The 24,112-nt window shown below is 50.3% G+C and overlaps 2 protein-coding genes across 4 annotated transcripts in view; one reads left to right on the top strand and one right to left on the bottom strand.

Moving 5' to 3' along the window:
- The window catches only part of MAF (MAF bZIP transcription factor), a 362,091-nt gene extending 359,470 nt beyond the window's left edge, over nt 1-2,621 (top strand). Inside the window, exon 2 of the mRNA XM_067020404.1 lies at nt 1,289-2,621. Coding sequence (XP_066876505.1) covers nt 1,289-1,319 — 31 coding nt within the window. The 3' untranslated portion in view covers nt 1,320-2,621. The remainder of the gene's footprint in view (nt 1-1,288) is intronic.
- The window catches only part of WWOX (WW domain containing oxidoreductase), a 964,720-nt gene continuing 942,120 nt past the window's right edge, over nt 1,513-24,112 (bottom strand). For all 3 annotated transcript variants that reach the window (XM_059045971.2, XM_059045973.2, XM_067020400.1), the window contains one exon: nt 1,513-2,623. In XM_059045971.2, coding sequence (XP_058901954.1) covers nt 2,435-2,623 — 189 coding nt within the window. In that variant the 3' untranslated portion in view covers nt 1,513-2,434. The remainder of the gene's footprint in view (nt 2,624-24,112) is intronic.

The following is a 24,112-nucleotide window of genomic DNA, read 5'->3' as shown; positions in this document are numbered from 1 at the left end:
TGGGGTGGCACTGTGAATGCAGTGGCCAGAATGTCCCCTCATCAGAAAGGGAGAAACCAGAATGCAGTGTGGGAAGAAGCCATGCAGGTCGCTGGCAGAAAAGCAATTCAGCAGAGGCAACAGCAAGTACAAAGTCCTTGAGTAGCGAGGTTGCTTGGCTTATTTCAGGAGAACAAGAAGGCTAGTGTGGCTAAATGTAGTGAGTGAAGAGAAGATGCTAGAACATGAAATCAGAAAGTCTGCTGTGGACCAGATTATGGGAGAATTCCTTGGCTATGGTAAAAAAAAAAAAAAAAAATTTGGCCTTTAGTCAGTGAGATGAGCAGTTGTATCGGTTAGTGTTTGCTATGTAACAAGTAATCCTGAAACGTTGTGGGTTAACATGACAAACTTACATTTTTTGCAGTTCTCTGGGTGGGCTGGGGTATTTCGTCTCATCTGGGTTGGCTCGGCTGGGGCTACAGGGTCTGGGACGGCCTCGCCTGCACATCTGCTGTCCGCTGTCCGTTGGGGGAGCCTCCGTGTGGCTCACATTGTCCAGCGGGTTAACCCAGGCCCGTTCATAGGATGGTGGTTGCGGGATTCCAAAGAGCAGCAAGAAGGGGCAAGCCCAGTGCACAGGCACATTTTAAATTGGCCAAAGCAAGTCATGTGGCCAAGGCCAGAGTTAGAGAGAGGACCACCCAAGGGGTGGAGCCTGGGAGGAGAATTACAGTGGCCGCGTTTGCAAATAGTCTACCGCAGAAGCACTGGAGGGTCTGGACCCGAAAAGTGACATTATCTGATGCGTGGTTTGAAAGGCGCTGTGACAATAAGCATTTTGTGAAGGGCGAATATAGCCAGATGGGAGGACGTAGCCAGGCCGTGGACCAGTGGAAAAGCACTGGTGTTTGACTGGCCACAGAGTCAGAGGCCCAGAAATTCATGACGTTGTCTGGGCTGCAGCTGCCACTGTCAAGAGGAGGAACAGTGCCACACCCCCTCTGCCCCCACCTTCCTGGTATTTCAGCAAAAGCTTTCTCTCCACCTTGCCAAAGTGGCCTTTCTTACACCCCTGCAGGAATGGCCTGGAAACCACAGTGTAAGTGATAGCAGGACGAGTAGGGAAGGGCCTCCAAACCCCCCGCCGTTCTCCTAAGCGGAGACGGTTTCTAATCACCGAGAACTTGGTAGTTACGGGGGGAACAAACCACCGGGGGACTGAAATGACCCGCGATGCCTGATAACAAAACCTCTTTAGGTGAAATTAAGTGACAGTCATCTTTCTTTTTCTTTCTCTCTTCAACAGAAAATACGATGCTGGCATGCTAATTGCGTGAGACAACTCGGCCCACAGACAGCCGCAAAGCACAAAAACAAAACAAAACTCAGAGAAGAAACGAGAATGGTGTTTTCCTGGCGTCTACAAGAAGCGCTTTATTTTTCCTCTAGATTGCTTTTCTAAAAAAACAAAACAAGACAAAAAACAAAACTGAAACAAACATTTAAAGGAACAAGACAAACAACTTCAGGTGATACTCTTCAAGCATGTTGTTTTATTAAGCGTAGGGTGAGAGGAACGAGAGGACATGGAGGCAGGATGCTGAACAGACACACTGAGGGGCGGTGAACCTCCGCGATGGTGTTGTTTCCCGAAACTGTGAGTGAAGAATGGGGGGAACGGCTTTTTATCCCCCGTCCCCCAAATATCCTGTAAGGGTGCAAGACTTCCTTTCCTGCCTGTCAAGGTATCTAGGGAGTGATTTGCAAAATTTGTTTGTTATAATCGCTAAAGGACCTTTTGTATAGCTTTGGCCAGGGAGTCGGTGGACCGGTACTTGGCGACCCAGTAATTGTGTCTATCCCACCCATTTCTAAGTGTCACCTCCGTCTCGGCTGGAGCAAGGTTCAGAGGGTCCTCTCTCCAGTAGTTGCCAAGCCCACTCCGACTTGATCAGGCTGAAGGAAACGGTTATCTCCTGGATGAGTGCAGCGCAGGATAAACACTGGCTTTTCTCTTCCCTAAATAAGAAGAAGCCAGCTCCTGGCTACAGTGTGGCCGCGGAGGCTGTGCCTGGGGCGGGGGAGTGGGGCCCTGGGCTGTCCTAACACCGTGAGAATGGCTCGTGCTTCTACCGTGAGGCGAAGAACCTACCGCGCAACTAAGCTTCCCTTTCAAACAGGCCATCACCAGGGGAGCAGAGGGGCCCGAGCCTAACCCAGCCCCAGGAGAGACGTGTCGTTCCTTTACCCCCCAGAATTCCCTGCTTCCCATTGGTACCTAACATTTTGCGCTCTGTTGTGACGACTCTTACATGCTTGACTCTGGCGGATCTGGGTCGGAGGGACTTGGAAAAGCCCCGGGACGATAAGGTGGAAGGGGTCCAGCGTTGGCAGTTACGCCCGAGCGCTGGCGCGTGGGGGGCATGCGTGCCGATCCTTGCCGAGCGCCCGCTTAGCCGGACGGGCTGCCAAGTCCTTCCTGGATCAGCCTCTCGCTGAGCGCCCACAGGGCCCGGGCCGTGTCTTCGCTCTGGGCTTCCGTCGAGGGCATGCAGCGGCAGCAGTTGTTGAAGTACATCCCTCCCAGACCCTCCAGTTCTGGAGCGGCGGCACAGTAGACGGTGGTGGCGGCTCCTTGTTGCTGGAAAAGCAAAGAACAAAGACCACGGAACGTTGTTTTTTTTTTTTTTTTAAAGAAAAGAGGTGATGGAATGACTTTCTTCTAACTGGGAATGACCGAGAGTCTCCCCCCCACCTGGTCCAGATGCACCTGGGTCTCAGCACGGCCGAGGGTACTGCACTCAACGCACGTGACTGTAAAAGGTAGGATGGGACCATCCTGGGAGAACGAGTTCACAAACTCCGCCCGTAAAGCCAGAGTGACTTTTCACACCTCATACAGGAAGGGGCTTTGAAAACAGACGCGTCCATCAGTTAAGCACATCAGGTGTCTCTTCTGAGCACCGGGAAGAAGATGGGATCCTTTTGAACACGCGAGAACAGATTCATGCAACTTCCTGACTTCTCAACGCACGATGTCATTTGGCACCGAGAAGTTTCTAGGAACTTCTCTCGGAACTAAACCGACCACTCTAATCACGGCCCATCAGGTAGAAATCCAAGCGGGACCGGTGCCAGATTTTTCCTTATCCGTTGCCCACGGGGCTGCTAGAGGAAGGGTTTGTGATGCTGTGTGAAAATGTTTGAGACACACGTATGCACATATTCTCCACCCTCACACATGCCTCATGCAGACACAGGACACGTTTGTGAGTTTATCCTTATCCTGGAAACCTTTTTGTAAGTGGCATATTCAGCCCATACGTGCAATGGGACAGTGGCTTGGGGACGCCACGTCCTCTCAGCCCCCTTCGAGATGCACGTTGTAATGAGTGCAACTGATCACTTCCGATTGACCTTTTGAGTAGCACTTGGCCTTGTGGCTAGGGATGTGTGTGCCGATGGGGCACCATATCATCCGGGCTGACAGGATACTGTCAGGGATGCTGGAGAGAGGGCAGGAAATCTCTTTGCTTTGCAAGCCGTAATTAAAAATAATAGGCTGGTGTTCATAGGGAGACACCGTCGGCACGGCTCTCATTTAAAACCAATACAGTTTATCTGGCGTCTTATGATTATTTATTTGCTGCATCAACTAATTATCAGCTGATAGAGAAGGGGGGTGGGAGGGAGAGGAGAATGGAGAAAGATAACTGGGGATAAGGTCACCGTTAGGAAAACATTAAGGACGTCTGATTGAGAGGGAAATGAGTTTCCGTCCCCACCCAAAAGCTTACTCTTTTTCTCCCCCTACAGGGTTTAAATTGTGCCCAAGCAGAGAGCTTACTGGAGAGCACCCCACCCCCCACCCGCATAGGGTTTGGTTTGCATTCACCATGGTGGTTTCGTATAAACCATCGGGAGCCAAAGGTCATTCTGAGCATCAAGGTCTGAAGGTATTATCGTTTGAGGAAAGTGCTATAAAGTAGACGTGGGGTTTTTGTTGCAGGGGGGCGGGGGGACGTTTATTGAATTTGTCTGAAAACCAAATGGTCACATACATTGACGTGACGTGCTTGTGCAGAGGAGGGGGGCGTGGAGTGGGAATGGGATACCTGAGTTCTGATATCAGAACGGGCTGCTTGACTGTATTGGACAAGACCCTCTGGTCCAAAATTTGAACCCCTGACATGACTTGGCTGTAACGAAATAGTAATCGCTGTGTTATTTCTCCAGCCCTGTCACCCATGCCAATCCCCAAACAGCCAATGGTTTATCTTCTTGGGTTCCCCTGTTTCTTTTCAAATTGATGTGTGTGGCTCGGGTCTCATGGACATGAGCCCGTGTCATCCAAATTTCCTTTCACTGAACTAGTATTATTCCTGATAACCCTTAGCTTATTAGCGCTTTTCTCTAACGAAGTTCCAGGGGCTTATCTGACTCCCCTGCGTCCCATGTGGGGGAAAAAAAGGCAGGAAAAGCACCTCTAAAGACAAATGGAAGAGTTGAGATGCTCATCTCGCCAACCCAAGCAAATCTCACACCTTGGCCTCAATTCTTAGCAGATGTCAGGTGGAGATGGTGTTTTGAATAATTTTCTGGATATCTGTTTTCGATTTCCATTTCACCTTGCAACTGCCCAGACCACCAAAGAGTGGTCAGGGCCCTTGGCATCAGCTCTCGAGTGGTGCGAGAAGCCAGTCAGCTCCTCTCTGAATCGAGGCTCCCTCAACCCCACCCCAGAGCGGTGACAGTATTAGCATCCATACGTCACAGCAAACTGGCCTCTCACAGCTCCCACCAGTCCTGAGAAGAGATCAAAGTTGGCCACTTGGGAAAGCAACAAACGGAATTCTTCGAAACCCAGTGTAATCTTTTGCCTCTCTGACCTTCTAAAATGATACCACGCTGCACTGTCTTGCATTGTTGCAATGGTATTCTTGCAGAGAAATTCTGCGCTTGCATTGATGCAGAGTCCAGTTGATGAGGGAGCCGGGGGGGCAAGCATTTTCCCTCCACGGAATGTGAAAGCAGTTGCCGTCGACCTCATTTCCCGTAAACCACCACTTGGCCACCGTGCTGAAAACCGTAAAGTTGAGTGAAGCCCAGTCTGTTATCAAGAGCCGGCTTGGATTCCTTTGCCACTAGGCTCAGGGTGATACACAATTTCAATCTCATCACCAGCGGTGCTGACTCTGTAGAAGAACGCGTACAGCGGGGCACCTCTTCCACTCCGAAGATCACCCGTGTACGTCTGGCAAAGGAAGACTGGACCGTGAGGTGGTGACCGCGTCTTTTCGTCCCAAGCCCACGACCCTTTCGGCCTCTCAGGGATGCTCTTTTCAGCTGCACCCATGGCACCCTCTGAGTGACATCTTTTAGGATCGGACGGGATGACGGTTTAATAACAGGTTCTGATTTGGGGCTCATCAGCTTTTCGGCCTATCACCAGATTGAGATAGAGCCACATTAGGAAATAAGCTGGTACTGCTGATACAAGATAAAACATGTTTAAACTGATAGAAGAAAAAGTTTTAAAGGGCACTCTCATCACCATCCAATGACTTTCATGCCACGTTGGGGGCACCTCAGTCCGTAATCCAGAAAAAGTGAAAGAGCCCAGCAGCTCTGTTATAAAATATCTGCCTTGCTGGTTGACACCACTGCGTACTGTCCATCGTGATAAGATAACAGCAATATCTCGACACATAAACACCAGCTGGAGCTGTGGGTTCCCCTCAGTGATTTTTTTTTTTTTTTTTAAGAACAAATTCCCGGGAAGCCTGGAGGTTGCAGGCCGTCGCTGATGGTGGGAACTGGGGCGGCGCCTCTGTCCTGGAGCAGCGGCGGTGAGTCGGGGCGTGGATCACACGGGGCTGAGGATTTCTGGGAGGCCCGGTAGGATCTTTAATCGCGCCTGAACGCCGTTTCTGATTTGGTCAAACGTTTGCAAGCTGCCAGAGGAGAACTACGCCATCAATCTTTATCGCGTCTGTAAAATTACCCGGGATTCCTGTTTGGGCTTAAGTTAAGAGCATCTGGGTGATAAGGGGGTTCATCATTCTCTTTCAGAAATCATTTGTCAGATGAGCAGCACAGGCTCCAAGTACAGAAAGGTGGGGTTTAGAAAGCAGGTACTGTTCATTTACCGTCGGGGCCCTGAGATCTAAATCATCCATCCCTCCACAGCCCTCGGTTGGGCTGAAACGGCGACGTAGCCACACTTCATCAACATCGACTTGATGACCACTAGCACTCTATTTGCAGCTGTCCGCCGGACTCCTAATGAATATTGACTCTTTGCAAGAGAAAGGTACAGGGGTTTCTGATCAACAGTCTAGGCTTAAGGAAAAATGCACCCACATGTTAATATTTGTAATGCAGTGGTAGGTACTCTAATATAACTTACGTTTTAATAAGGACACATGGTACACCATTATGTTTCGTTTTCAGGTTTCTCTACTTTTAAAATGCATGCTGCTTTCAAAAAGAAAGAATAAATTCCTGTCTTAAAATAGATTTAACTCTGAGACACATAAAAACGTAGACGCACTACCGTGGGATATCTGTGTATCCAGTGATTTTGAGAGTAGCAGATGTTCTACGATTGCTTTCCTACAGACACGTCGGTATCAGGACACTGCACAGCAAATGTTGAGTGAAGCAAGCTGTGCAGAAAGTGGAGTTGAGTCAGGGAAGCAGCACAGAACTTACACTGGACTTGGAACCCCAAGGGCAGGGAAGGAGAACTTCCCTTCTGGAAGCGGGCAGTGATGACCGCTGAATTCCCGGGACAAAGAAGTTTGCAGGTGTCACAGGAAGAGAAGACAGGTGCCTCTTCGAACCCTCTGAGCTTTTCCCTGTTAACTCATCTGGGGTCTGTGAGGCAAAGCAAACAATTTCCAAATGCAGAACTGATGCAACGCCCCGGCGAGTGCAGCAGAATCATTTATCCCGGAGCCTTGCTGGAGATGGGGCGGTGACTGCAGGTGTCGTTGGCGGGACAGATGGCCGCCCTCTCAGTCTCTCCGTGTCTCCCAGTAACCCTCCCCAAAGCCAGTTTTCAGCTACCCTACTGGAAACGTGCGACGCGGCGTCTCAGAGTTCATCTGCTGAGACTGCGGTGCTTGGAGCACAGCTGTTCCTCAGCAGAGTAGGACGGCTGAAATCTCCGATTTGAGAGAAAAAAAACAAAGCAAGCTGCTCCGAAAGGTTACGCGTTCCCTACTCACCATCTGAGAACAAGCTTTTCAGCCGACAGGCGAGCCACGTATTCTGTGTGTTAGTTCATAGAGCAGTGCAGCTTCTGCGGGCGTGAGGCTCAACGGCGTCCCTGCTCGTGTGGCCACAGCCAACCCCTGGCCCTCCTGCCTGGGTGTGGGATGAGCGCGAATCAGTAACACACCGACTTCCGCCAAAATGATGCGAGACGGGAGGTGCCAGGGAACGTGCCTCCCGAGGACCCTTTTCCTCCGCACGCTCGAGCGCTTCTAGTGAGTCGCTGCATACGGGGACTGTGTAGGTGGTGGCGATGGCCAGCATCTGCTGAGGGCTTGCCGTGCCTCGGGCACTCCGCAGAAGGCTGTGGAAGCACCATACTTCTAACGCGCACACAGCTCTACCAGCCAGGGACGATCATTACCCCCATTGACAGGAAGGCCTACTTAGGGCCAGAGCTCAAAAGCAACTCGTCCAAAGCCACACAGGTCATCACACAGATGGCCCCTCCGGAATCCGTGCCAGATGCAGTACAGAACCTCCTTCCCAAACTTGCGACACAGATTTGCAGGCTGCCCGTTCCCTGTGTCTCCCGTCCGGAGGAAGCTACCTTGGGAGCAGTCCTCCTTCCCTTCTCAGCCAGGCCACGTCTGGCCACGGCAACTAAATGGATGGGCTGTACGTTTTAATTTTTAAAAAACGGGCTGTCATGTGCTCACCTGAGAAATGCTGGGAGGAGATTTTCCCGTTGTTGGTTCAGGCAGTGAACTAAATGTAAATTATATCCATTTGGATTAACAACCATGAAGACCCAGCGCCACCTCAAAAGGTCCAATGGCAAGTGACCCTTAACAAAACCAGCACCTGATTCAAAATGCCGCCTCCAGGGGCCAGATGCGACCAGCTGTGAACCTGCTCCTCTTGGACGATCGACTTTGAACGGAACCACATGCAAACCAGCGAAACCCCGAGCAACCTCCATCTTATAAATTCACACACGTGTACAATGAATATGGCCTTTTGGAGCACAGTATGTGACATGTTACATCAGGTGTGCAGAGGACACTTATCCACCTCCCTCTCCTGCCCTCCCCCACTTAATTCCTGAGAAATTAATTCCTGCAAGTTCCTGAGAAGTGATTCCTACAAAGGCGCCAAAGAATATAGGCTTAGGTACCTGCCAGTACTTCTTGTAGATAGAGGAATATAACTTTCTTCATAGCCCTCGGGAGTTTTGCTAACTCACAGGCTGTTCTTAGCATTTATTATTACAGAAGGGAAATCCGCTCAATTTCTCAAGTAGAAAAAGTGAAGAGCGTCAGGAAAGCGGATATTTGTTTTTAACTGAGGAGGCTGGAAGAGTCTTCGAGAATGTTCTGGAGAATCCATTTAGATCACATGAAGATCTTAGCCTGATGGAACAGAATGTGTACCTATCCTACCACCATGTGTTAGGGTATTTATCTGCTGCCTCAGGCAAAGAGTTTCTTTGCTCGAGGATCACGTACGTGGAAAGCCCCAGAGGTTCCTTTTCAGCTGACTGTCTCTCCCGTGGCAGGTAAAGGAGGGCCATTCCCTGGGTAGGACTCTGGGACACAGGGTGCGATGGCAGTTGCTCTGAAGGAGAGCTAAGCCGTGGGATATGCCAGGGCATCACCATCATCAGTGCAGCGGGTCCTGGTACAGGACACAGCCCCACAGAGGAGATGGCAGTTGGAGTGAGAGGTGCTTGAGGGGCACACGTGGGACAGAGCTTTCACAGAGCAGATGTGCGCACGCCTTCGCTGGGAGCGAATCACGCTGACATGCAGGTTTTCTTATTTGCACTTGAGGCACCCCAAATGTTATGCCCCCAAATCCACCTCAGGCTACAAAGACCATGCTAGTCTCCTTGACAGAAGCCACGAATCTCCAGCAAGACCATCAAGCAGTTTTAAGAGATTGAGTTGCAAAGTCAGGAGGACGGTGGCTGTGATGCTCTGAGAGACCTTTGTAGGACCAGGCCCAGTGGGTTCCGGATGGAAAGCTGGAAAGGACTCTTAAAGGCAGAAGAGCCTCTCTGTCTTTGCTGGCCTTAGGTTTGGGGGAGGGGTAGGCAGACACTCCCGACCATCCAGAGGGGTCCAGAGCCATGTTTGTTCTGGAGAGCAGGGCTCCAGAGGATTTCTGCTTAGACTGTGTTTTCAGTCGGCTGAACTCTCCCTTGACGTGAATGAGGCCCTTCCTTTTCATACCCCCTTTGTGTTCCAGAATTCTTGCCATAAACGTGGCAGGGCTTCCATGACAGGTTGATGGCCGGTCTCAGAAGAGTGACGGTGGAACATTTAGCATCATTTCATGGTCCTGAGACCTGCTGTTGCTTCTGGACGTGCTCTGGCGGAGTGGCTGTCCTCCCACGGGGGGAAGGGAAAAGGAATGGCTAAGTACAGCCCAGGTGGGTGACATCATTCGTGCCCGTTCTACCTTCCTTTTGTGCCAAAGATGCTCTAGAAGTGATTGGGCTGGAGGGACGGTCTCGTTCAAAATAAGAGAAGACGTTGTTACAGCTGCAGTGACATCTCCGTTAGATCCATGAACGCATTCCCTGGGCAGGCTGTGCCGAGGCTGCCTGGGGGGGTGGAGGGGGTGCACCTTGCTTTTCAAGTAGGGAGTTGTCTTGCTGGGCCGGAAAACTGCCCTGGGGTATCCACCCTTCCACGGGTTAGTTTGAAATGGCTATGGAGAAGGATCTTAGAAGCGTGCCGCCAAAATAAGCATCATCCTTCCACCTGGGACAAAGCCGATGGCCCATTCCTGAAATATTCCAACCCGGCCACCAGGACACTAGTGCCGACGGACGACTGAGTGTCCCTCAGAGCTCAAAGAAGGCATTTAGCTTGCGTTCACTTGAACCGTTTTCACTTCCTTAACCTTGGTTCTAGCTAGCTCTGTATACTGTATATAAATGTATGCCTCTGTATTTGCCATGTATACTGAAACAACCCTTCAAAGTTATCGCCAGGCAGAATGAATGGGTTCGGTTGTAATATAACGGCGCAAAGCGAATCTTCCCAGTGCAAGTGAAACAGACAGCTTCCCCCCGCCCCCCTTCCCTTCTGTACAGAATCGCACCACCGAGTTGGCCTGCCACGCTGGCTCTTTTAGAAAACCGTAGAGCTGGCCATTTCTGTGGGCAGGCGAACCCCGAACAAGCAAGCTGTCTGTTGCCATTGTTAAGCGGGACGGTTCCTTTACGCCTAGGACACAGAGAGAGTCTCCGACCTAGTACCGAAAAGGCACCGGTGATGGGGGGATAAAACCCACAGGGTTTTATCATGGCCTCGTGGTAAGAGATTCACGAACTCTTAACTCGTTCAGCAGCGAATTAAGAGAACGGAGTCTGCAACGATCGGATCTCACAGGCACGCCGCCCTCCGCCCTCCTTGTCCGGCCACACTGTTTCAAGTCAAGCTCGTCTGCGTTAGGTTTGTGCCTTTTCATAGAGGGCTCTCTGCGACGGATCATTTCTCGGGCTCAAAGACGCCGGCCTGTTGATATTTCATTTAGAACATACTGCGGAGGGCGTCTCATTTATACTACTTCCATCATTAATGGGGAGGGCTTAGGCACCGCCTTTGCACAGACAGATCTCGTCACAGCGGTCGATGGGTAGAGGAGAAACAGTAGCTGCTTCATTCACCGGCAGCGTGTGGCTAGTTAGTGGGAAATGATCACGTATGCTGTTGCTTTAATTGTCAGGGTAAATAATTCTGCCTCGGTGTAAGGGAACATTTTAAAGCACTTGGTGCGAATAGACTAGAAACAAAACACACACACACACAGCGTTACCTTGATTATGCAACACCTTAGCATAGAAAGTTACAAAGGTATGTCTTTTTTAAAAATTGCATTCTGTCGTGCAAATATTCTCTAAATATGCATGTGCTGACTACTCATCATCTACTGTATTTTAGGAAATACAATTAGGCCGCCTTTCTCTTCTCCTGTGTAGACTGTAAATACCTGTAGATCTTTCTCTTGCTTCCTTATGTAAATACGTGTAAATACTAACAAGCTCTGCATGCTGATATTCTAGGCGATTTCAGGTACTTTTATAATCTGAAGGCATGTACTTGAAGTGGTTTGTTAAAAGGAAAAAAAAAAAACACCCCACCTCTCTCAAACTCTTGAAAGCTGAATAGAAATTAAAGATTTCTTCCTAGACTTGTGGTTTCTTTTGTTTGCCTTCTCCTCTCTCTCAACAGGGCCCCCCACTTAGGGTCCCTCACCTACTGCCAGGAAAGGGACACCTGGGCATCCACCAGACCCAGGAACAGTGGCTGAACGAATGTGGTTTGGGTTTTTACACACTTTCCTTTGGTTTCTCTAAACGACTTCTAGAATCTTCAGGTAGGCGTCTTTGGGTTTTTCTATTGAAAGAATCGGGAGTAAAAATAATAATTCCCTATCTATCTATCTATTGTTCCCCTACTACGTACCAAGCACAGGACTCGAGGCTTGACAAAAGGACCCTGTCAGTCACTCCCATTTCAAAGATGCAGAAACTGAGTCACAGCAAGATGAGCGTGAGCCTAAAGTGACAAAACCATTCAATGTCCCTCAAACGCCAATTCTTTCCTGTATACCAAGGCGTCAGTAAGTAAACTTTTTCTGCAAAGGGTGACAGAGGAAATCTTTGAGGCTCTGTAGGCCCTATGGTCTCCGTCACATCTACTCACAACTACTCAGACCTGCCACTGTTGTTCTGAAAACAGCCAGAGACAACACATACCCCAGTGAACATGGCTGTGTTCCAATAAAACTTTATTTACAAACACCTCTTCCCTACACCCAAAGCTCAGTAAACTCTTCAACAGACCATCACCCTTTCCCTGTCGAATACGTTTATGTGTTTGATGGGGAACTCATTTGATCAACTGAAAAGTCTCCATTTCTGCCTTGTATGTAGCAACACTATATTTGCAGAGGCCGTATGAAGACCCTCGACCTTAAAAACCAAACTCTTCCTCAGACAAATCTCACTGCCAGGTTTCACTTTAGTTATCTTTCGTTTTCATAAATGGGGATGGAGGGGAAAAGTATGAAAGGCTAAGGTAAAAAGAAAGAAATCAAGCGACGCTCACTCTTCAGTGAGGGGAAGGAGGCCATTACCTCAGGTATCTATGGAAACCAAGCTGCAGGTAAACTTGTTAATGGTTGGAAAACAGCGTTGGCTTTTGAAGGTGTTTTTCCCAAGTACGATGCTTCGGTGTAAATGCGTTAATTGACAGTTTCCTTCGGGACTTTTTTATTGAAGTTTCCAAACTAAATTTCATGGCACAAGGACCTCTCTGGGGCCCTTGAAGAATGCTGCAAAGTTAGGGCTTTAGAAAAGTGAGCCAGCTCTGGCGTCCTGTACAAATGCAAGCCGGTTCCCCATAGAGCGAGCGAAGCAGCAGCCCTGACTGCCTGTACTTTCCCCTTTTTAAAAGGCCCCCCGCAGTCACCTGCGGATGGGAGAGAACCTTTCTAACCTCAGCTGAACAAGAATCAGTATCATCCCTTGAGTGGTGAAGAGAAATGAGAATACGGAGTGGTAAGAGGAAAGATCTGGGTATTTCTGCAGATCGGGTGGCAGGGTGGCACGGTGCTAAAGGCCCAGGAGCCGAAGTCTGAGACACGTGAATTCGAGTCCCGACTTGGCCACCTGGCAGCTCTGTGACAAGGCGCTGAGCCTCGGTCTCCCCATCTACGAAATGGACATGGTAACAGCCCCTTCACCGGGTTCTTGGGAAGACTGGTTGTAACATTTGGAGATTTCCTGAGTACACCATAGATACTACTTCAATCTTGGCTACAAGTCCTAAACATTTGAAGGAGGAAGCATACGGACCAAAATAGCTCATCTGTCCTTCATTTGAGGGACTTAAAAGTAGGGGGGGGTGTGTGTGTGGACATTTCTACCTTCTAAGCAAAAAATTCAAGAGGCGGTCACTTTTCTCACCAATCTTTACCCAGCATCTCTGGGTACCATGCTAGCCATGGATTCCACTGCTTTTCCACTCCCCTGACCACAGCAACCAGAACCAAGTTCACATCCACGAAACTGGGGCACTGACATCTGAACGACAGCCACAGTCATGTATTAAGCACTGTAAAATTCCAGACCCTGCCCCCTGCCCTGGCCCTTCATACATATCTACTCTCAATCTCCCAATATCCCTGGGCAATGATTCCTAACAAGGGGTGGACAGACTGAGAAGGGAGCAGGTGCAGTGGTTGCTTTTTGTTTAAGTGCAGTATTCCTTAAAAAACTAAAAACAGAGCTGCCATATAATCCAGCAATCCCACTCCTGGGCATGTATCTGGAGAAAACCAGAATTCAAAAAGATAACATGCACCCCAACATTCAGGGCAGCACTATTTACAACAGCCAAGACCTGGAAACAACCTAAATGTCCATCAACAGAGGAACGGATAAAGAAGATGTGGTACATATATACAATGGAATACTACTCAGCCATGAAAAAGAATGAAGTGATACCATTGGCAGCCACATGGATGCAACTACAGATTATCATACTAAGTGAAGTAAGACAGAGAAAGCCAGAGACCACGTGATATCATTTATATGTGGCATCTAAAAAAAAAATGATACAAACTTACCCACAAAACAGAAACAGACTCACAGACTTCAGAAACAAACTTATGGTTACCAAAGGGGAAATGTGAGGGGAAGGGGTAAATTAGGAGTTTGGGATTAACAGATACATATCACTATATATAAAATAGATAATCAACAAGGACCTACTGTATAGCACAGGGAACTCTACTCACTATTCTGTAATAACCTACATGGGAAGAGATTCTGAAAAAGAATGTTTATATGACTATGTATAACTGAATCACTTAGCTGTACACCTGAAACTAACACTACATTGTGAATCAACCATCCTCCAGTATAAAATAAAAATGAAATTTTAAAAAAGTGCAGCACAAATGTAGAATCTAGGTGTTGGGTAGATGGGTGGTTGCCACACCTTTCAAATTTCAAATTTTCTATTTGAAAACTTTTGTAATAAAATGTTAGAAAAATACATGGCTCCATCCCTGTGGGGTAGTGGCCCCATTTTACAGAGGAGAAGACCGAGGCACAGGAGTGGTCTGGACTGGCCTAACGTCCACCACCTGGTAAGTGGTGACATCCTCTTTGAAATCCATGCCCAGCTGGCTCCAGTGCTGCTTCTATGATGGGCCCCGATGCATCTCTGTTACACCTTTTGGAGGGTCAATTCACCCTGTCTCTCTTATCCCACGGGTTGAATTTTTGCCTCAAAGCATGCAAACTGGTTTCCTCACACTCTTCCCACCAGGCAGGCCGATCTTGGGGCCTCCAGCTCAGAGCCCAGAAATCAATTAGCTCAACAGCAAAAGTGACCCGTGTATGAGTGGATGTAAATTTGTACCCATTCACCTGGTGGCTATTTAATTTGGCTTTTGATTCTAATGCAGCTCCTGAAGACGCAGGGTTATTCTCACTCACTGAAAACGTGCCACCGGGTTCAGAAATACTGATGCACCCCCCCACACACACACACACCGCACGTTGACAATGCCTGTGATTTGGACCCAAACCTCTCTCTGCGAGCGGGGGGCGGGCAGGCTGCGTGGGAGGCACGCGCGGTGAAAACCAACCAGCCGCCTGCGGTTGGATGCGGTCACAGGCAGGAGGCGAGGGCTGCCGGCGACTGGGCGGCCGGACCCGTCCTCCCGCTCAGACTCCCCCCTTCGAGCGGTGCCAAGGGCCACAGTCCGAGTTTTAGCAGCTAAAAGACAACTTCCGCCCAATCCCGACGATTTCGCAAGGGAGCCCAGGCGGCCCACGCAGCAACCCCGCGCTGCTTCCTAACTCCGGGTGCAAAAGCGTCTCCGTTGGTCAGGAATTCGCCTCCCAGCCGACCCACCTCTCCCGCTTTCCCTTCGAACCCCGGGAGAGACGAAGGCTGCACACCGTCCTCCTTGCCGCGTTCCCCCTAGAAACTCGCCGGTCACCGGCCCCAGCGCCTCCCCTTGAGCCATTGCCCAGTCCATCCAGGCACCGTCACACCAGTGGCCTTCCAGCCCCTTAATCATCTCCCTGCCAAGCCCACCCTGAGTCCTTCGTGCCTTGGCCGGGTGCGTATGAGACCTGACAGCCGCCTTGGGGAGGGTTAGTCCGGCCCGGACTGTAACAGCCAACAAGGCGGCACTGATCGCGGGAACGGCGGCTGGTTCCCGAGCGCCTGCCCCGTGCCGAGGACCCACTATTACCGCGGACCCTCACGACCGCCGCACCGGGCGGCGGTTACTGTCGAGGCTGTAAGGGAGGTGAGGTGACTCACAGCCGGGTGCCTGGGACGTGATGGAGCCGAGATCCACACTGAGTCTGTCTTGCTTCAAAGCCCCTGTTCTCGTTCATGGCTAATGCCTGCTCCCACCTGGGATTATGCGTAAACATGCAAACGCAGCCCCATCGCGCTAGGTACCTATTCCCTGCCCGGCCATGCCCCTGTCCACAGAGCCTCGGGGACCTTCTTCCTCGTCTCCGAGCTCCACGTCTTGGTCCTCCGACCCCTGGCTGCTGGTCCAGCGTCCCCTGGTCTGGGGGCACCATTTCTGCCTGCGTGTGGCTTTGGACAATACCCCAGAAGGGGTCCGACGCCCCTCCCCTGCCCTGTTCCTCTTCTGCAAAATGCTTCTCGTGCAAAGGGGAGCTCTTGGAAGCCGCCAGCGCTCGGGTTTACGGTTGGGCGTCTGTGGGCTGTCTGGCTGCATCCCACCAGGGCGGGCTCGCCACCAGCCAACTGCAGTCACACTCTCCTGCCCTCGCCGTTCAGAGAAATGCCGACCTCAGGACCACGGGGGTCACCGAGGGACACCTTAGTCTGCTTTGTCTTCCCCCGCTCTGGCTGCCACACCTGGTGGGATTCCTCCTCTCACACTTGCCTGGCTCGTGAAACGGAAGATGCATAAATAAGTTAGTAGCTACCAAGCCAGGCGGCAGCGGGGATACAGCCAGTGGTGTAGCTGACCGTCAAACTGTCGAGGTGGATGAAAAACCTGTCCTCTACCATCTGTGCCCTCTGGATGCCTCATCGAATGACTTTACGAGGCAGCCCCCTAACGTATGAATCCCACACGGGGCATGGATACCTCCTCTCGCACTTTCTGGGTGCTAAGCCCTACAGATGTTGCTGAATTCTTGCCGGAGCCCTGTGGAGGCATCATTCTCCCCATTTTATTTACAGGGAAACTGAGGCTCAAGCAAGGGAAAAGACCGAGGAACAGATCATTCCTGTTCATTAAGTTCTGACTGTCACGAGCATCCCTCAAGCTAAGGGATGCCTGTGCCTCTAATGCTTCCAGGGAGCGTCCACACTTTGCAACCACTCTCCCCAGCTACAGGTAGCGTCCTGAAGCCCACAGAGGCAACGGTCAAGGGGCAAAGGTGGCAGAGTCAGAGGCTGAGCCCAATCACTTGGACTCCAGACCCTACCGTGAGCACTGGAGCCAGGCTAAATGGGGATATGCTCACCATCCAAGGGCCGCAGGACTATTCTTGCACATCTGGAGGTCAAGATTTTGCACAATCTTCATAGTAGATGTAGATCTTTCCACAAGAAGACGTAGCTAATACTTGAATGTAGTGCCAGGAGCCAAACCCAGATCGGCCTGACTCCAGACCTCAGGATTTCCCTGGCTCACTGGCAACTGTGCTCCCTATGAGTTCAGCAACCTTGAAAACAGCACACTTGTTGCCTTAGGTCCTTTGTACAACAAGTGGAATCCATATATGATGACAAAGAGACCCACCTTCCTTCAAGAGGTCTCTCATTTAGGGACACGGGATCTGGGACCCTCCAGGGTTGTGGGTGGGATTAAGAGGACACAGGAGGAGGGAATGGAGACCAGGTAGGTAGGGTACCACGGAGAAGAGAATCCCACTCCTGGGAACATACCCAGACAAAACGCTAATCCAAAAAGATACACGCACCCCTACGTTCAAAGCAGCACTATTCCCAATAGCCAAGACATGGAGACAATCAAAATGTCCATCAACAGAGGGATGGATAAAGAAGATGTGGTACAGGTATACAGTGGAATACTACTCAGCCGTAAAGAGAAGAATGAAATTATGCCACTTGCAGCAACATGGATGCAGCTAGGGATCATCATACTAAGTGAAGTCAGAAAGAAAGATACCATATGATATCACTTCTACGTGGAATCTAAAATATGACACAGGGACTGCCCTGGTGGCACGGTGGTTAAGAATCCACCTGCCGATGCAGGGGACACCAGTTCGAGCCCTGGTCCGGGAAGATCCCACATGCCGCGGAGCAACTAAGCCCGTGCGCCACAGCTACTGAGGCTGTGCTCTAGAGCCCACGAGCCACAACTACTGAGCACGTGTGCCCCAACTACTGAAGCCCGCACGCCTAGAGCCCACGCTCCGCAACAAGAGGAGGGAGCCACCATAGTGAGAAGCCCGCGCACCACAACAAAGACCCAACCCAGGCAAAGATAAATTAATTAATTAATTAAAAGAAATAAGATAGAATAGGACACAAATGAACCCATCTACGAAACACGGACATAGAGAACGAACTGGTGGTTGCCAAGGGGGACGGGGTGGGTTGGGGGAGGGATGGAGCGGGAGGTTGGGGGGAGCAGATGTGAGCGTTTATATACAGAATGGATGAGCGACAAGGTCCTGCTGTGCAGCACAGAGAACTCTGTTCAGTATCCTAGGATAAACCATAATGGAAAAGAATATTTAAAAAAGAATATATATGTATAACTGAGTCACTCTGCTGTACAGCAGAAATTAGCACAACATTGTAAATCAACTAGACTTCAATTAAAAAAAAAAAAAAAAAAAGGATATGGGAGGAGGGAAAGGAGACCGGGTAGGTAGGGTACCAGGGAGAAGAGGGGACAGGGCCCCTCATGGGACTGGGCATCTCAGGACAGTGAATTGATATTTTGCAGGTGTTAATGGAAGCTGGGCTTATACAGGCTCAGAATTGACTTCTCTGGTCCAGCATCACAAGCCTCGTGAGCGGAGATAACCCTCCGGTTATTCCGAACGTAGAGTGAGGGCATGTGTTCTCAAGGTGAGGGTCCCTGGGTTCGGTCTGGTCACCGACAGGAGAGGGCGCACAGAAGAGAACGGTGTGCGTTCACGTCGCACTCCTCTGACTTCAGCGAAGGTGCCGAACCCCCAGGCTCGCTTTTGGTTTCGTCACTTCCTCGAATGGACGCACAAACAGGCCCCCGACGATGACGCTGCCCGAGAAGAATCTGTCCGAGAACTTAGTGATGTCACTGTCCCCTCGATCAAAGAGAATATTTCCAACAAAGACAGCTTTACCAGCCGCGTTAACCGAACCTTTTCCCTATGCGAGGAACAGCATTTTTCAAATAAGAAACAGAAACCGGTGACGTAAGGAAAGGAAAGAGAATGACCTTTCCTTGTCCTTCTCAACTGACGTCCCTGACGCAGGTGTATCTGGAATATCAGATGAACCCCGCCAACTGGTTTTGCCCTAGGAGTCCGTGCACCACCACCTGGATGGCTTCCCAGGAACACGGCACTCCTCCGACCCGACGTAACTATTACCCCCTCGCAGGGCCGGCTCCTTTGCGAGGCACAAGTTCCTACCTTAGACGAGCTGACCTACCTTTCCAGCCTTCTCTTCTCCCTGCCCTCTGTCCTGCGCCCCACTTAGGTGAACAGACTCTCAAGTGAGAGAGACATGGCTTGCAAGTCAGCCCGTGACACCATAGTGGATACTGTGGTGTGTTCTGAGCCAGGAGGCACCCACTTCCCCAGCTGCTGGGCTGCCGTCTGCTGACGGCAGGATCCCTTCTTAGGAAGTGCCTTCAGCTAGAGGGAGCTGCCTTGCGCAAGGACGCATCCAGTCCGGGAGGCAGCCACGCCGACGACTGCCTGGTCTCTGTGTCCCAACCCAGGACATCTCTGCAGGGTCACCCCGGCTTTCGTCTCCTCGGCACTGGCTGAAGTGTCTGTGGCTCCTCCATCACAGCTCGGTCCCCCCCCCCCCCCGGCCCCATCCTGCTGGCCGCGCTGCTCCCCTCCAGGCGTGGACCCCCAGAGCGCAACCCCACGGGCCTCACGCCTATCTCGGCTGCGGCGTTGGCCTCCCGGGGCACCCAAACTACAAGAAACGACAGCTGGGTGACTTTGAGACACGCACTTAACCACTCTGAGCCCACTTCCTCATCTGTAAACTTGAGTCGCTGGTATACAGGCAGCAGCAGGATTTCGATAACTAGGTCAGGCCGTGCGTGTAGCGTATTTACACGGAGCTGGCACGTTACGCTCAGCAGATAAAGGCGGGGTGGACGTAGTGGAAGCCGTGGCAGCTGTCATGAACGCTCTCTGCCTGCGTGATCCCTGCTCATCCTTCAGTGTCGGGGATATGTCGTGGTCCCAGAAGCATAGATTTGGGGTGGGGTGGGGGAAAGCGGCGCCTGTGTAGACGTGGTAGATTCAACTCAGGCATTTTTATCGGCCCTCCCTCTAGCAACTCGATTACCGGTATACTAAAGGGAAAAAAGTGTTTCATTCGGTGATCGAGAAACATCAACGACGACAAAGAAAGCAGATGGAGAAGCGTGAACTCCTGACTCAGCAGAGCGACGCGTACAGAGGAGGGAGGCTCCGAGCGACACGCCAGCTCCCATCGCAGAACTCGGGAACTTAGAGGATGGGGCAGAGGTTGGGAATGGGAGGAAGAGGCCTGTGAAGGCTGGAGGCACCGTACATGATGTCTGAGCAGAGCTCTCATACGGAGCAGGCGACGGCTCCCGTCTTTACCAACTTCAGGGTCACGTCCTATGTGAGTCTCTACCAGACACCTCTCCTGACGTGAACTCTCCGTCCCGAATCCTCTTACGCAGCTGGGTGTGTGCTCTCAGACTCCGACCTCACTGACACGGGTCCCTGGCCCAACCCAGTGCCTGGCACACAGCAGGTAGCTAACAAAATATTTCTGAAGAGATGAACGGGTATCTGATCAAATATCCTTTGCAGGGCAGAGGAAAAGTCAATCAACAAAACTCAGTTGCTACATAAACACAATGAGTGGTCAAATTATTTCCTTTCCAAATTATTGTTGGTATGGTTTCGATACCGTTGTTCTCTGCAAGTTATGACTCACGGGAAAGCTACATTGATATTTTGCTTATGACTTGCCAGACACCGATCTAAGCTTGCTCTGTCTGTTTCAACACACACACACACACACACACACACACACACACACACACACACGTTTAGTCCTCGCAAAAACTCTGTAAAAGAGGGGCTTCCCTGGTGGCGCCGTGGTTAAGAATCCGCCTGCCAGTGCAGGGGACACGGATTTCAGCCCTGGTCCGGGAAGATCCCACATGCCGTGGAGCAACTAAGCCCGTGCGCCACAACTACTGAAGCCCGCGCTCCGCAACAAGAGAAGCCTCCGCGATGAGAAGCCCGCGCACCGCAGCGAAGAGCAGCCCCCGCTCGCCGCAACTAGGGAAAGCCCGCGTACAGCAGCAAAGACCCAATGCGACCAAGAGAAATAAAGAAAGAAACCCTGTGAAACACATTTGTTACTATGCACCCCACTCACAGAAAACTGAAGCACGGAGGGATTAAGAAACAAGCTCAGGTCGACACAATTAGGAAGTGGCAGAGATGGCGTTCAAACACGTGCCCTGTTACTCCAGGGGCCATTCGAGCACAGGAGGTGAGGAACTAAAGAGGATGCTTCTGCAGGTCCTGGGGAGCTTTCTCTCGCCCCTGAACGTGCTTTCCAGGCGCAGATTGCTGCGAGGCTCCTGGCCCACGGGGTTAGTTAGCTGTCGCCTGCAGACATTTTTGGGGTGAAGGAGAAATAGGCTTGACAGCTGCCTCTGGACTCCTGTCTCTCTATAGCTGGAGAATTGTCCAGAGTCTGACGCCAGAAGGAGAGGAGACACAATCTCATGGAAGCCCTTGGCATCTTGATGTCACCTTTTACCCCTGGCAAACGGGTGATGCCGAAGGACTGCGCCCTCTACTAAGCAGAGGGTGTGGCCTGAGGAAATCAGCAGAGCCTGGTCCCGGGTAAAGAACTAACAGGTGCCACATCCACAGGGATTTTGTGGTAGGTTGTAGATCAGGTGCAAGAGTGAGCTCAGGTCCAGGCATTTAGAAGTTCAGCCACACAACTCCAGCTTCCCCCCAGATTCCAGCCCTCTGAAGAGGGGCTGGGCTTTGTAATCTCGCAACTATGAGTTCTTACAACCCTCCCAGGCACTAACTCTTACCTCCCCTTTACAGGGCCCCCGTGGGTAGGCAATGGTTATGCGGGGGTACTAGAACTAGGATGTGACCTTTGCTCTATCCCATTCTAGAGCCTGTGCTTTCTAGTCTGTATTTTGAGATTCCAGCAGAAAGCACCAGAAGAAGAAATGGAGAGCATTCGCCTTGACTCTGTATCAGAGAGGCTAGAGACGGCAGAAAAGTCGCAACCCTTCAGTGATTCCCAGCCACGGAGACCAACTTGTGCCCACTATTCATGAGCCAAAGTCACAGAAAGATATGAAGGTCAAGGAGTAAATGGTGACCTTTCCTTAATTCACCTTCTCCCCAGTCACTGAATCCTTCACCTCAGTCCTGCAGCCACATGAGGAAATTGGAGCTCAGAGAGGTTAAGCAACTTGCCCAAGGACACACAGCCAGTAAGTGGCAGATTGGAATTCAAATGTGAAGAGGGATAGATGGGTTCTTCTCCCTGTTCCGTCTCTCTCGTAGTGAGAATTAAGCAAAGGGGGTGGACCCCACACAGGAAATCAAAGGTATATGAAACAGAAGTGAGAGGAAGGCTGCCCTCATAAACAGAGAGCCACGTGGATCAGCTTTGGTGGTGCTTCTGAATCGCTGTGCTGCCTCAAAAGAAATCTTTCCACCCTAAACCTTCCCTTGCTCAACAGAGACCTTACCAGGTATGACCTCACGTCTCTTTCAGCTGTCAAATCATTTCTTGCACGATATAGATGAGGCCACAAATCCCAACAGACGATAAGCTCCTTGCAATTGAGATTTTATACACACACATCTCTCCAGCATTTAGCACTGGACCTGGCATACAGAGGTACTTAGTAACCATGCGATGAATAAATGAATGAGTGAATGAATGAATAACTGAACTAATAACTGAACGGCTGTTTGGGGGGCCTTTTTGCCCCAGTGTACCCCCAAAGCAGGCAGATTGTAGAAATGACTCACCAGTGGCTACCCAGACTTGAAAAATACACATAGTCCTTATTAAAACTGGCAGGAACAATCTCAGTCCTGAGAGCAGAGCTCCCAGCCCAGCTAATATTACACGAGGTGTTAACTACATTATCTGGAAATAACGGATGACTAATTCCCCACCCCTTATCTTGAGGAGAAGAAAATTGTCTTGAGCACGAATGCCCCAGATTCCTGGTCAGTTTATGTAAGGCATTTCAAGTGATTGCAGTACTTTAAGCCATTTTTAGCTTAAATCACCTGATGTGTGGTGAGCCCAGAAAACCTGATCTCTTGCTCCCTGAAACTCCCTGTTTTTCCACTGATTTTGTTTAAACGACTTACTGCACCCTAAGTACTTTTCCATTGAAGGCTGGGCTTAGAAGTGCACATCCCCAGGACTATGTGATTTTTTAAAGAGACGATTTATTTTGTGGATTTTCCAGCATCATCTCTCTCCCTCGGCTCGAAGCTCTATTACATTCCCACGTTCACCCAGGTCAAGGGTGGGTGGTATTTATTCTTTATCATGGCCTATTTGGTGGTTGTGTCGATTGAAAACTTTTCTGCCCAGTCTAAATAGGATTTGACTGAAACCGCCTGCCGATGTCTCAAAAGATCCTTGGTGATTGAGCAAGAAATGAACTTGCCAAAGACCTTCATCGAGCTAGAAGTATAAAAACTGGGCTTTTATCAAGTAGCTGGAGAGGAAAGGAGATCCTTTTCTTTGGGCAGTGACAGCTACTTTTAAATAAACAGAAATATGGACAGAAAAGTTAGGGCGTTCTGATTTCCATCTGCAATCCAGACAGCCTTTTCTTCTCATCAACAGAGGCGCCGCTTTGTTGGCCACCCTCCTCCTCCCCCCGCCCCGAGGATCTTATTAGAGACACATCACCTTTGGTGTATCTACTACTTTGTTCCAACATGTAGGCAAATGAGAGACGGAGCCACAATTCAGAAAACTGAGGTAACACCAACTAGTTCATCTTCTTATCCAAGGGTCCTACAACTTTCTTTGTCAAAGGGCAGGCAGTATTCGGGGCTTGCAACACTGGAAGGTTACAGCTATTCAGCAGCCCTGCTCTTGGGGAGCCAGAGCAGACAGGGACAATAGATCAACAAACAGGCATGGCCGTGAGCCAATAAAACTTTATTGACAAAAACAGACAGCTGGCAGGATCTGGCCTGAGGCCATGGTTTGCCCTCCCATTTCTATGTAATACCAGCGACTTAATCATCGCAGTAATACCAACGAGTTTATCTTCTAAATGATTTCCCTCTCTTGACAAAATGGACTTGATGTGTGACTGAACTTTCACGCTAGCTTAATCCAGGAAATGTGTTGCTAAGCCCCTTGCCAGAGGCCTGAATATCCAGACACATCAATAAGTCCTGTGGTCGTTGGAATTCAAATCCAGACCTCAGTCAGGAATCCATGCCTCATGGTTCCACGGCAACTCTTGTGCATTTTTCCCGTTAAAAAAAGAAAAGCAAAAAAACTTGCTATGAAATCACTTCCATGGAAAGATAACATAATGAAGCAATCAAATACCTCCAAAGGAATAAATACATCTTTATCCTTTGTCCCCTCACTCGTGTCCTAAAGCT

Source organism: Kogia breviceps, chromosome 18, assembly GCF_026419965.1.
Source record: "Kogia breviceps isolate mKogBre1 chromosome 18, mKogBre1 haplotype 1, whole genome shotgun sequence".
NCBI classification, from domain to species: domain Eukaryota; kingdom Metazoa; phylum Chordata; class Mammalia; order Artiodactyla; family Physeteridae; genus Kogia; species Kogia breviceps.
Note: the sequence above shows the minus strand (reverse complement) of the source record. Positions and strands in the feature narration are given on the sequence as shown.